Source organism: Lissotriton vulgaris, chromosome 3_1 (genome assembly GCF_964263255.1).
Source record: "Lissotriton vulgaris chromosome 3_1, aLisVul1.2, whole genome shotgun sequence".
Lineage (NCBI taxonomy): Eukaryota > Metazoa > Chordata > Amphibia > Caudata > Salamandridae > Lissotriton > Lissotriton vulgaris.
Window position 1 is genome coordinate 365,441,114 of NC_141689.1, and position 14,486 is coordinate 365,455,599.

General features: G+C 44.3%; 1 protein-coding gene across 1 annotated transcript in view; it reads right to left on the reverse strand.

The window, feature by feature from the left end:
- PLCXD3 (phosphatidylinositol specific phospholipase C X domain containing 3) overlaps positions 1-14,158 on the reverse strand; it is a 597,329-nt gene extending 583,171 nt beyond the window's left edge. The window contains exon 1 of the mRNA XM_086960585.1: positions 13,932-14,158. Within this exon, the coding sequence (XP_086816711.1) occupies positions 13,932-14,034 (103 nt within the window). The 5' untranslated portion in view covers positions 14,035-14,158. The remainder of the gene's footprint in view (positions 1-13,931) is intronic.
- Positions 14,159-14,486: the final 328 nt, after the last annotated feature.

Genomic DNA, 14,486 nt, shown 5'->3' on the forward strand with positions numbered 1-14,486 from the left:
CTGTTACAGCAGTGTATCTGTATCGTTGAGCGGTACATTCAGAGTAGGGGGAAGTTAACTATGTCTTTAAATGTTTCATGTGATTAATGTCGTGGTATGAATGTGATTGTTTTTGTGCATTATTGTGTTTTTGTATAAATAGTTACAGTTGACATTAAGTATCAAGGATCAAGCATTCCAGTATCAAGTAGGCACAATGCCGTTTTTCAACAAATTAAAGCAGATAGGAACTAGGAAAGGGATGTTAGAGGAAGAGATTCCAATCCCCCCTAGGGACACTCCAGGTAATTTTATGTATAATAAACATGGCATAGACGCCATCCTGTATCTAGAGTTATGGACCGATTATACCAAGCACTTAGAGGAAAGATACCGATGGCCAGTTAACGGAACATGGGATGCCGAGTGCATCATAAAGGTAGAAGAAATATTACGGAAAAAGAAAGCTAGACAATCTCAGAAAGACGCCATAGAATTTTGGCGTAAGGAATCACGTAAGCGTGCTGATAGAGCACTCCGTAGAGAAGACAGGCTTAAAGAATCAGAAAAGGCCCAAGAAAACGAATTAGTTACTGAGGGAATTCGAGTAAAAGTAGAACAAATAGATCGTATCCAAAATGGCAAAGTGAACAACATGTATCTTTTGGCCGATGGTACCCCTGACGCCATTTCAGAAATACCGGAAAATTTGCCGTCACCATTAGTTCCAACTAAAGTAATGCATAAGACTACTAAAGACATATTCCTAAATTCATATCTCGAAGATGTAGCGCCAGCTTACACCAATCTGCCTGTTCGTGCCCTGCCTACTGACAGGGCCGGGGGTGGTACTGCCCCCCAAGATCACGCTCAGCCGACACCGAAAAAGACTAGTTCCGTTCCGCCAGCTCCGCCACTTCCCTCACCTAAAACTGATTTACCGAAACCACTTCAATCAGATCCTACTAAGAGACAAATTCAGATACTGACTACACACAGAGATAATGCCCAAGCTTCCGCTTCAGGAGGTGCGACCGCGGGTCTCCAGACCCCGCCACCGACTCACAGATTAAATCTCAGAGGTATGCAGAGTCCTCTTACGCACAGATCCCCCCGTTCTTCTAATTCGTCCCGTCTTGATGCACTAAAAGAAAATATGTCAGTTTGTAGATATGATCCAGAACTTGGACAGGACGACTTAATGGTATTAGCGTCTTTACGGTTAAGATCTGCTACTGATAGTTTGTTATGTTATGCAGGAATGAAGGAACGCCTAGATAGAATTTATGAGTTCGTTCAAACGGGAAAGGACCCCGACAGTATTAAGGATGCCCTGGAGAAACAGAAAGTTAATATGCAAGCACTGATACTCCGATTTTTCATAAATTGTCTAATAAGAGAACGAGACAGGCCCGGAACAGATCAGAGTGAATTAGATGCATTGAGTAAGTGGGGTCAAAATATAGCTGATGGAAAACATGACAGACAAAATTGCATAGAGGCCATGTATAAAAAGATTAAGAAGGCAGTGATAGCAGTACACGACAAAGAGAAAGAAAAGGCTCCCTCCGAGGAGGAAGAAGAATCTGAAGAACTAGAACCAACTACAAGCACTATAGCATATGTAGGTAAGGGAACTTATCTTAGGAAGGGTATCCGTCCAGAAAGCAAGAGAGTTTTCTTCTCTGCCTTAACGAATCCGAATTCTGCTGAGCATCAGTTCCAGGAAACTGATAAACGGCTTCGAGATCGAGTTGGGTACCATGTACTCAATTCTATGGATGAACAAGAACTAGCCCGATCAGCGGTATCATGGGCCGAAAATGCAAACATATATAATGATGACACGGTAGCACAGACATTTCTGAACCTCTCCCCCGACGAACAGAAATTAGCAGGGGTATATATGATTCAACACCTTCTCATCAAATACAGAAAACATTATTCCGATCCAGGTCCCTTACATGAGACACTAGAAGCACTACTGATGGATAGATGGAGAGGCCTAAGCACTAAATTAGTTCAAATAATTCTAGAACAACGACGCAGATATGATACCTTTGTAAGTCCTGAATATGTTCCCGCCCCACCCCCAGAAAGGAAAATGTACCATATGCAGTGCGGGAGTGGTATAGAAAGTCAGAACCCCTTGCGAGAAGTGCACCCTGTTATGGGTGAGGATAAAATTTTGAAACGCGTGTATGTACACACGCCTCTGACTAAGTTAGAACTGTTAGAAATGAAGAAATTAGTACCGTGCCATGATAAAGACCCTGCAGGTTTTCATAGAGAGCTCAAAGACATGTTACTGATGGGGGACTACACATATGATGATATCATGAAAATGTTGAAAGTATTATTGCCTACGGGTATATTCGAGAAATTAAAGGAAAAGGACTGGGAGGTGGGAGACGCAAAGATTGCCTGGGCAGAAATAGAGGATGAAGAAAAGAAACGGGTTCCAGGGTTAGGCCTTGGGGACAAAACTAAAGCATTACCAGGTTTAATAGTACAGGTCCTGCCCAGATTATTGACAACTAGAAAGGAGGATTGGGACACAATCTCGTCCTGTAAACAGAAACATGATGAAGATACTAGCGACTTTTATTCTAGATTCGAGAAATGTTTTATTATCAATAGTGGCCTCCAGCCAAGTAGCGAGTCGTACCCACATCTTTTCGTATCAAAGTTAGTCGAGAATTCCCTACCGTTAGTTAAAAATAGAGTGTATAAAGTCGAGAGTACATGGCAAGCAAATACGCCATCCCAGATGTTACAAATGTTACAATATCACCAGAATAGAATTAGGGAAGAACAAGACCAGGAACAGAAGCGCATGAAAGACACGAAAATGAAAATGTTAGTAGCCCAGACGGTTCCATCCGACAGTCACAGAAAAGGTACGACCCAGACAAGTCACACTGCAGCTCCTGTGAAAGGGACATGCAATTATTGCAAGCAGCCAGGTCACTACGTACACGAATGCGCAGTTCTGAAACATAACATAGCGACAGGAAAAACTAAAGAGAGACCGCATCCTCCTAGACAAGACCATAACCAGCATCAGTCTACACAGAATACACAGCCCATGCATGCATCTGCACAGACAGCACAAACCGTAGCAGTTCCACAGCCACAGCCCATTGCTGCAACTCAGCAAGTCTCACAACAGATGTACCAATATGCTCAGTCTGCTTACCCCGAATATTCCCGATATACATGAAACAGCCTAGAGAGGGAAGGTGGCTTGCCTCTTATCGAGATTCCTGTAGATCAAGAAGGTCCTTATGTACACAGTCAAGTATTGGGGAAAGATAGAAAGTTTTTAATTGACACAGGGGCAAGTCGCACTACAATAAGTCATGACGAAGTTCCAGGGGCACCCCTCTCAGGCTCACAAAATGTTTCCCTTGGGTTTTCAGGACAGCCTATTGTAAATGAAGTATCAGAACCAGTTCCCCTGGCTGTGGGTCCGTTATCACGCGTTACAGACTTATTACTAACAAAATCATGTCCGGAAAATCTGTTAGGAATTAAAACACTGAAGGCTCTAGGAGCTATAATATGTTGCTCCCCGGAGGGGGTTAGACTCTTTCTACGGGATTTCAAGGGTCATTACGTTCTTCGTGAGTTTGACGTCAGATTGAAAAATGTACCTGATTACTTGTGGGCAAAAGGCCCAACTGATGTAGGATGTATGCACATTACACCATACCGCGTTACCCTCAAGGCAGGTGTTGTATTACCCAGAATCAGACAATACAAGTTACCACCCGATGCTGTAGCGGCTTTACTGAAAATCATTGAAGAGCTCATTGCCCAAGGAGTGGTCGTCGAAACCGACTCCAATATCTGTAATTCACCCATAATTCCGATTCTTAAACGTACTGATCCCAATGCACCGCCAGTATATCGGCTGGTGATTGATCTTCGAGAATTGAATAAATGCATTATCCCACAGTATCCTGTGGTCCCCGATATATCATCTCTATTGACTGCTATTGATTCAGAAGCAACGTTCTTTACTGTAATTGATCTCAAGAACGCCTTCTTCAGCGTGCCTATTGATCCCGAGAGCCAATATCTCTTCGGATTCTGTTTAAATGGACGCAGTTTCAAATTTTCGCGCGCACCTCAAGGATTTACAGAAAGCCCCAGCATCTATAGTCAAGCACTGAAAAGACAACTAGATTGTATTCAAATGCCAGTTAACACCGCTTTACTACAATACGTCGATGATCTGCTGATCACCGCACGAAGTGAGCCCGAATGTGAAAAAGCATCACTGACAGTTTTACATTTCCTGGCTGACAAGGGACACAAGGTGTCTCCTTCGAAGCTACAATTCTGTGCTCAGCAAGTTGTGTACTTGGGTCACTTACTGTCCAAAGTGGGGAGACAGCTCACTCCCGATCGCATTCAGTTAATTGTGAACATGCCGCAACCCAAGACACAAAAGGAAGTGCGGGCCTTCATAGGCCTCACCTCGTACTGCAGACAATGGATTCCCCAGTATGCATTTTTAGCTAAACCACTCATCCAGTTAACGACACAGGAGGCAGCAACTTCGACTGTCCTCCCTTGGACTCAGGAACACACACAAGCTTTTGAAGAATTAAAGAAAGTTTTATGCCAAGCACCAGTTTTAGCGACACCATGTTACAACAAACCGTTTACACTTTTTGTTACAGAACGTGATGGTACAGCGTTGTCTGTCCTCACTCAAGACCAAGCAGGTTCACATAAGCCTTGTGCTTATTTTTCTAGTACATTGGATTCAGTAGCTCAAGCACTCCCTGCGTGCTTAAAGTCAGTAGCAGCAACAGCGTTAGCAATAAGACAAAGTGATTCAATTGTTTTAGGTCATCAGTTAACAGTTCAAGTACCACATTCTGTAGAGGTTTTGTTAAACAGAACCCAGACTCAACACTTAACTATAGCACGACTGACAGGTTATGAATTAACACTATTCCAGCCACACATAGAAATCAGACGTTGCAGCATCCTGAACCCAGCAACACTGTTACCTACAGTTACGACAGATCCAGCTCCGCATGATTGTATAGAAATAATTAATGCAGTAACTAAGCCTAGACGAGACTTAACAGATGTCCCATTGACAAATCCAGACCTGACACTTTATGTGGATGGTTCATGCATGAGAACAAGTACAGGAGAATTAGTGGCCGCGTACGCCGTGACCACTGAAACTGAAATTAAAGAAACACATCGTATTGACACCCTGTCTGCTCAAGCAGCAGAGCTCATCGCTCTGACCCGAGCTTGTATTCTAGCCAAGAACAGAAATGTTAACATATACACAGATTCCCGCTATGCCTTCGGAGTTGTACACGACTTCGGAGTCCTCTGGCAAGAACGAGGTTTTCTGACTTCTCATGGGGCCAAGATACAACATGGCCCCCTCATTCAAGCACTGTTAGAAGCAATACATTTGCCCTCGGGCATATCAGTCATGAAGTGTAAGGCACATACCAAAGTCACAGATTCTGTTTCCCAGGGTAACGACCTGGCAGACCAGACAGCAAAACATACAGCATTGACTCACACCCAGACTACTGATGTGACAAAGACAATAGTACAAACACAGTGTATGACAGTTAGAGATCCCGCCCTAGACGTAATTGACATCCAGACACATGCTACTCCAGAGGAGATAAAGAAATGGACTGAACTAGGAGGGATTCAGACAGACCAAGGTTGGGTGACGAAGGGAAAATCTATATGGTTTCTCCCCGACTCAATGGTTCAAGTCATGATAAATACAGCACATAGTCCTGCCCATCTTGGAGAGAAAGCCATGTTAGACAGTTTACAGAATCTCTGGTACAACAAACACTTACGAGCAGCAGCAAAACAGAAAGTGCGTACTTGCATGATCTGTTGTCAGTTCAATCCAGGTAAAAGCGTCCCTGTTGAGCAAGGTGGATTCCATCCTCCCGATCACCCTTTTGAAGTCCTCCAGATGGATTATATCCAGATGAATAGCTGTAGAGGATTTAAGTATGTTCTTGTAATCGTTTGTGCTCTGTCCCGCTGGACCGAAGCATACCCAGTCCCAGACTACACTGCTCCGACCACAGCCAGACAGTTGGTTCGTGAATTCTTCCCACGGTACGGTTTGCCCCGTGTCGTGTACTCAGATAACGGACAGCCGTTCTCGTCCGAGTTGATGAAACAAGTTTCCCTCTTGCTAGGATATCAGTGGAGGTTCCACTGTGTCCGACATCCCGAAGCAGCTGGCCTTGTAGAAAGGCATAATCAGACACTAAAAATCCGTCTTGCCAAGATCTGTCAGGAAAAAGGGGTCGACTGGATAGTCGCCCTGCCCGTGGCACTATTCTACATGAGAATGGTCGCCCACTCAAGATCAGGGCTATCCCCGTACGAAGTGGTCTTTGGCAGACCGCCGAATATGTGGGGGACGCCCGTTCCGAAAAAGATCACTGATGTTGATTGTAACATGTTGACAGATTACCTTGCCTCCTTGATGTCTGCACTCCAATCATGTCGTTCACAGGTTGCCGCAGCCTTCCCTGACAACACCGATGTAAAGGCGCATGAGGTCCGTCCAGGGGACCTGGTACTCGTCAGGAACTTCGACCGGAAAAGTCCGCTGGAGCCCCGCTGGAAGTCTCCGAAGACCGTTCTGCTTACCACCAGGACCGCCGTGAAAATCGAGGGGAGAAAGGGGTGGGTCCACACGAGTCACATCAAGCTATGCAATGAACTAAAAAACGGACTGAAACAGGACTCTGACTCGTCCACCCCCACCAAAGACTGTGTTGAAGCACAAGACGTTACTGTGCCTAAAAGAGAAAAGACTCCTCAAGAACTTTACCGTATGAAGCTTCGATCTAGCAAGTCAGACAGTTTAATTGTTTAAGTCCTCCCCTAGGTGAATCGGTTAAATAGTTTCTGACATGTATCCCCTAGATCGAGTTAGAGAGAGAGAGGAAAAGAGAAGAACATATTGCAAATCACTCCGTAGTCACTGCATAGTGACACTAATAATCATGTTTATTCTGAGTATTCTAATTATTATTGCCAGCATTCTGCTTCCTATGTACTGGCCTATTTTCAGGCGTAAACAATCTGCTTACAATGCCTCTGCTGAACACACTTTTAGTGAACTTCCTGCACATGAACTCTCTTACAGACTTGCGCTGCGCAACAATACATTCATTAGTATGTTACACCATTCCCATCAGACAAGTAATGCTACAGACTGTTGGATATGTGGCCGACTCCCTCCCTACCAGAATTACAAGGGAGCTCTGCCTCTCTTTCCGTACCCATTCACTCACAATGGCTCTTGTGGAGCATGGTTTAAAATAATTAACTCTTTAGATCCTGATATTGCTGTTTTCGATGGGGGCTGGGTTTGGGGAAACTTGAACTTAGTCCTGCTCAACGTCTGTTATCCTGATAAAGAGGGACTTCCCACTCGAATAGGAACTGATCTAGAAAATGAAGTATATGGATTAGGTAATTACACAATTAGCCTTATGATCCTCACTGTTGAATCTGAAACTGCTCCAGTTTTGCCCCATATGTTAGTGTTACCAGTCACAGGTGAATTATGTGTTAGCAAGAAAGGTTCAGTACACTTAGGTCATAGTAAATGCACTACTGTGGTCGAGTTCAGTGACCATGGTAAATCGTCTTTTAAAGCTACCAGTCATTCCTATTTTGTTTGTGGTCATACCGCATACATACGTTTGCCTCCAGATTGGGACGGTACCTGTTACATTGCATTCCTTCTGCCACCTGTTTTCCTAGCTCCTCCTGATTACCATAGAAACACGAATCTAGCACCGAATAGACCCAAAAGAGATATTCCCCTTGTCGACTACACAGAAACGGCATGGGAACAGTACACTGATTTCAATAAAGGATTCTTTTTCTTCCTAGGACCTGTCCAAAACAGTAAATTAATACGCAGATTAACGAGAACACTTGAAGCAGTAGTGAACGAAACTGCCTCCGCTCTAGGTAACCTAACAGAGGAGCAGTCTGCTATACGGACTGTTGTCCTTCAAAATCGTCTTGTGATTGACGTCATCTTGGCAGATAGAGGTGGAGCCTGTAAGGTCATCGGGTCAAGTTGCTGTGTTTTCATTCCACAAAATGCACCATCTGTCTATCAAGCTATCACCCGTTTACATAAAATTGCAAATCAGATACATCAGAATCCAGGCACCTGGACTTGGTCCGGTTGGTTCTGGACTACGTTAACAGCTTGGGGATGGAAGATCTTATCCTTCCTAGGCATTGGTCTTGTTATAGTATTCAGTTGTTGCCTATGCCTGCAGTGTGGGCCAGCGATATGTGGACTGTGTGCCACATCCTGCATTGAGCATTCCAGTTGCCTCTCAAACAGTCAAAGAAAGAAAGACGAACATATAATGTTACAAGAACAAACCGATCGATTTATGAGGATCGATATATCATGAAGGGTCCGTAGGGAACAAGGAGGGAATGAGGTAATATAAATTTTATGGTCATGTTGTGTTCCCTAGCGAGTACCCCACCGACTCCATGTACGAGTTAAAAGTGCATGTAACTTCCCTCCTGTACCAGCTATGAAGACGCAAATACATTTGCGTCCAACGTTAACTTGTCCTCTTTCAGACCCACCATGAATGGGTTTGATGGTCCGTTCCTAAGTATGCTATGCCAACGTCTTTTTGAAGTATACTCCTACGTTTTTCAGCCTGGCTGAGAGTAGGCCCTGAATCTCTGCCATCGAGCCTCTTTTCTGGCTTCTGACTGCGAGGGCCTCTGCCCAAGCAGCCCCCGTACCCGTGAACTCTGACTTACTTCTAGCGCGGCCCTCCGTGCTCAGCTCAGCCTGCTGCCTGCCAAGATTGACTATAACCTTCGAGTTATCTGTTTTCCTCCCCGAAGATACATTCCAGCCTACTAGCTTCAGTAAACATCCTTCCTCAGCTACAGGGCTAAAGGGCCGACCTGTCTTTATGTAAGTAATTCATAGCCTCTGTTGCCATTTTTCCATGGAAGGCCCCGTGCCCCCACGCTTCTCATACAGACACTCAGGCGCTTATACACGCACTCACAGCAAGTATAGAATAGCTTCTGCTCTAGAGACCTTTCTGCCCAGATAGCTTAGTTCCTAAAACATCAGATATCAGATATGATAGAAGCACAAGTTGATCTGACATGCCAGACTTCTGTCTCTTTCCGTCAGTGTAAATGTCAAGTCCCCTGCACCCCGTCTATCACACGTCATGCAGCTGCGCGCGCATCCAAGCTTCCGATTTCTGCTGACATTGCAACATTCTGTTAGCACCACCCCTTGGTGCCACCCACTTGCGTCACCTATCAGTGACGTTTCTAGCACACGCCCTAGTTCACGCCTAGTTTACGCCTCTTGATGATGTACTAGCACCACGTGTATACTGTTATCTTGTCTTCTCTCAGCTGTTACGCCTCTTACATTGAACATTATGATGTAAATCAAGTATATAAGCTATGTATTGTCAATAAACGTCAGCGCGCTCATCCATCCCTTCTGACACCCTGTGTGGTGGTCAGAACATGATATCCTGATTCCTTTATGAGGAATAAAACCCTTAGAAACTCTTACACCACGGACTCTGTTTTCCTTCATTTCGATTGAGTTATTATTGATTAAGTACTTACCTGCATAGAAATTAAGAGAGTAAATTAATTATTTACATCAAACTACCTCAGTTTCTCGAGGAGCGATTTGAAAAAAAAACATGGGCTAATTTCTCTTTAATTGGGATGTTCAGAAGCAGCAGCTGGCAGGGAGGGTATATGTGCTACTCTTTCCTCAGCTGTTCCCGACGCTCTCAGGGCAGCCAGCCCATTGATGTCTATTTATTAAACAGCAATTATCACTGTGTGCACACAAACTTTGGCTGCTGTGCGTGCCTCTGCAACGTGCAGCTGGTTGTCTTTCATGTAAATAGCGGGGGCAACAAATGTGTTCAAGCAATACCATCAAACCTGCCACCATCGTTTACAAAAATACATATATATTTATGCAATGCAGGTGAAAGTAAATGTGACCCCGTACAGCATGGTCTTTGGACCAAGTGTAGTCATAACCCCAAACTCTGCCATTTACTACTGCAGTGCAAAGGTCAAATTCCGTGTTGTTAGCACGGTATGGGAGAGATGTGTCTGGACCATACACTGGTGTTCACTACTACCCACTATGGTCTTGCAATGACAATGGGCTCAAGTTTTTTATCAAGTTTTTTAAAGTCCGTGTTTAAAAATTGTGAAAATGAGAGAAAAACATGTCATAAACCATACACACAGATGCACAGTGAGCAATTGGTAAACACTGTCAATCGGTTTGCTTGCCACATTCGGGATTCCAGGTGGCACAGACATCAAACGTGGCCTATATTTTACCTGGAAGACCTGTTGATCACTCTCCTAGTGCTGCGTTAGATGTATACCACCTTCTCTCTTCCCCTGCATCTCTCGCTCCTAATAAGTCCCTGTGGACAAGAAAAGTAAGGGTGGGGGGAGAACTGTCATGGCGACCATGACTAAAATATGGAACTACCTGCTGGAAGATAAGGAGGTGCTGCCTGCAGAGGAAGTCAATCCCCCACTTCCCTCTGGTCTGTGGAGAACCGGGGAAGGTGCTTAAAGAAGACCATAGGCCTGGTGATATCACACTATGGAGGATGAATGTGTCTCTACTCTGGGGGTGATGGTCACAGGAGCCGGAATCCTCTTCATTTATGAAATAACTAATCTAAATAACACATAGCGTGTAGTGTAGGTTCAGAAATCCCATCAGGAGGTTCTGGGGACAAGATGATAACACATATGACTGGATGCTGAATGATATGCAAATGTACCAGGGCGCTGAGATGGCATTTTTGAAAAAGAAATCACATGACCTGTTCCACACTTTTTTAAATTTCACATTTGTCCAATCAAGTGAATGCACATCCAAAGCAATACTACAAAATACCATAGTATACTCAGGGTCACTTCTATTATGCAGTAGTAGTGAAGGACTAAATAATACAGCACAATTGAGATATTTACGCAGCAGCAACATGCAAATTATCTGGTGCGTTTTGAGGTTATAGTCAAGATGTGCAGCACATTCTGTTACTTTATCACCCCATCTAGCCATCTTCACATTTATTTTTAACAAACAGTTGTGGATAAAAAAATGTATCCCAGTGCTTTAGCAAATATACAGGTTACTCAAGAAAAAAAATATATTCCCACTCAGGAGGTACTTATTGTTCGAAGTGCTTATCGTTATTAAACCAATACAGTCCACCCGACTCTCCGGAGTAATATAGCTTGTGTAAAACACATACAAAGCTGCGCTCAGAAGCCATACACCTCCCTCTACACACTACTTATTATAAAAGGTTTGCCTCTTTCATTCTGCTAGTGCCAGCTCTATCTTACTGTCTCCTGGAGGTCGGTTTTTGGTTTCTTCTCTGTTCACACCACGAAGTGATGGAAAGCTGTATATATAATCTGCTTCTAAAGTTTAAATAGGGAGGTGCATGGCGTTTGCAGTCAAATACATTTTTTGGGTTTGCGGAGTGTTGATCCTGCAAATCTTTTATGGTACATGATATCCAATGTGACTTGTTAGAGATAATATTGTTACCAGCATTCTTGAATTAATATATCCCTGGCCTACTGAAAGATTCAGATCATAAAAAGAGTGTTTATGGTTTTATATTGGAAGCACAATTCACATCAGGCTCATCTCTCGTTAGCTGAAAGGATGATCAATTCTCCAATGTAAACGGAATTAAGGGAGCATTTTTCTGCCCTTTACTCAATCTGAGAATTCTTACACATATTTTATCACTTCGATTGACACTATATGCCAATAATGTTGCTGGTTGCAACTGTTGTAATCATTTAATAACTGTGTTGATGGAAAGCCCATTTACCCTTAAATGTAGGGTTGAAACGTGTCAAACTCTGCAGCAGACTCTGTTATCATGCGCTGAAATAACAGAATTAGATATTTGCTGTTTTCAGTCTTTATGTTGCTTTTATTTAACTTTACCTTTACCTTGGGCCTCTTTGCACTTTTTACAGAAGATCATAGTATTATATTTCACCCACTTATGGGCCTAAAAACATTTAGTTATTTATCACACTTGTATAGTCCACGCTTCATTCGAAAAAGCTCTCAGCGCTACAATGCTATGTTGTCTTGAGAATGAGAGCTAAGCAAACTCAGAGAGAACAGCCAACCCTCTTCCCTTTGTAATTTACATAAGCCGTAAGGTTCTGAGAAGGGGCATGCTTTTAAGACAATTACAAGTCTGTCCAATTCCTTCTGACATACATTTAAAGTCACTGATCAAAGCAAGTAGTAAAAACTCCTTCTCCCCAATCTCTTTCGACAGCAGCTATTAGTATTCTTCATTTCTTTACACCTGATCTTAAAGTTGTGGAGAGGACTAGAGGCGTATTTTGCATCCCAGAAAGCCTGTCTCATTACCATGGAGGACCCAATTTACCATGAAAAGTATGTAAGCGGATTAATTCCCTGTCTCTCAGCAAATCAAAAAGCATTGAGCCTCAGAGGCGTGGTCTCTTTAGAAGAGTGAGTCCCAGGGCCAGACTGATGCCAGCACGTAGGTGTAAACTAGACATGAACAACATGAGTCAACAGAGGTAAAAAAAACTTTTGCTTCGAGTCAATAGCTGCACTGGACAGTAACTCTGTGATCTTTTTGAGCTAGAAACAGATTGTGTTAGTCTGTATAATGCACAGCAGGTGGTATGTTGTTTAAAAGGAGCGGAAAATCCATGTTGTGATTGTGAAGCAGCGCATTGTGCTAATTTTTACAATTCCAATGGGCCTAAATCACACATTCACAAGGATAATGTAATGTTATTCTAAGAAAGTAGGACAAATAATGCGCAGATATAATATTAGTTCCGTGGCAAATGGGTTTAAAAACCTATTGTTGCCACAGCAGCTCGCCCCAAGCATCGCTCCATACACATGCTGTTATACACAATTTACTTCCGTCTATTGCTTCCGTTGTGTAAATTCAAGGTAGTGAGCGCCTGCCCGCTTCTGGATAGTCAGCCGGAAAGTCTGCTCATGCCTTTCTCAAGCGTCTTTTCATTTCATGTGCCACCTTCCTGCTGCAGCCCCTCTGATGCGCTCGCTCTGGGGACCGCGCCTGGCTCCGGGGCACGTCCCTGGCATGCAGAGGGCATGGACCTTCTGCAAGGTCACAGCAGGTTAACCGTCGTGCAGCTTTGCGATGTACAGACTCATTTGAAACAAATGTTTTTACCACTAGGTCACTGTGTAGGTTCAGGTTGTGTTTTCCGCCGCGTGTTCCATTATTTTTAGGTGGGCAGCGGTGACATGCCTCCCATTCCCTGTCATAGCCCCTCCGCCCTGGCTGAACGTCTTACGCACATTAGAAAGGAAACTTAGCTCCCCTCGTCCTGTCTGTCAGCGCTCGCCTTTAAGAGAGGTGAGGAGAATATTAATGACTTGGGGAGGGTCTTTGCGGGAAACACTAGACCCAGCCCGTCCACGGTGAAGGAAGGGGGTGATGTCTGCAAGCAGACAGCGGCCGTGATGCACGACGGACGCTCATGCAAAGAGGCACCCACATACGGTTACAAAAGTGTGCATTGTGAGGGGGTGCGTCGGGGCTGTGTTATTTGGCAAACGTGCAAGGCACGCGCGCTGGTCCACGCGGCACGCGCTGTGCACGGCCGTCACCCTGCAGTCTACGTTAATGCAATGTACCCGTCAAGCCGACTTCAGGTTTTATTAGCGCACGAGCCGCACATTTTCAACGAAGGGCACGAGCCACGGCAGCAATCAGGTAACTCGAGCTGAATCATACAACAGTGCTTTCATATAAAATATGAAATAAAAAGGACGAGGAGTTGCCCTGCCCTACCTGGGATTGCTAAATTTGTCAGAGGGACGCTGTGAATGTTTTCCGGCAAAGTTGCCATCCAGTCTGCGAATTCCATGTCGCTCTTCCCCTGAGACGAAGCCATGCCGCCGGCGTGCTCTCAGTCTCTCGTCCGGGCTCTCCTTCACGCGCGCACGCACTCTCGCCCCGCTCCGCCGTGCAGCCTGCTCGTCTCGCGCTCCTCTCGCCGGCTGCGCCTGTCTTAATCCAGTCTTTGCTCCAGCCCTGACAGAGTTTACACTCCTCTCTGCACCACCCACAGGGTGGCGCAGGCACATGCTCATTTACATCATTAGCCCAAACCAAGACCTACGGCTTCCACTATACGGCTATTTTCCCATCAGGTCATCTCTCGACTCCCCTACATGCTTTGTGTTTTTTGTTGTTGTTATTTTCGTTATTTTCTATTATTTCAGCATTTGATCTTCTTTTTGCCATTTTATTATTTATGTATTCTATTCCCCTCCATCTACATTCCCTGCATTGAATTGAAAGCACTCAACAATTGTTAATTTTAATTTTGTTTTAGGTACAATA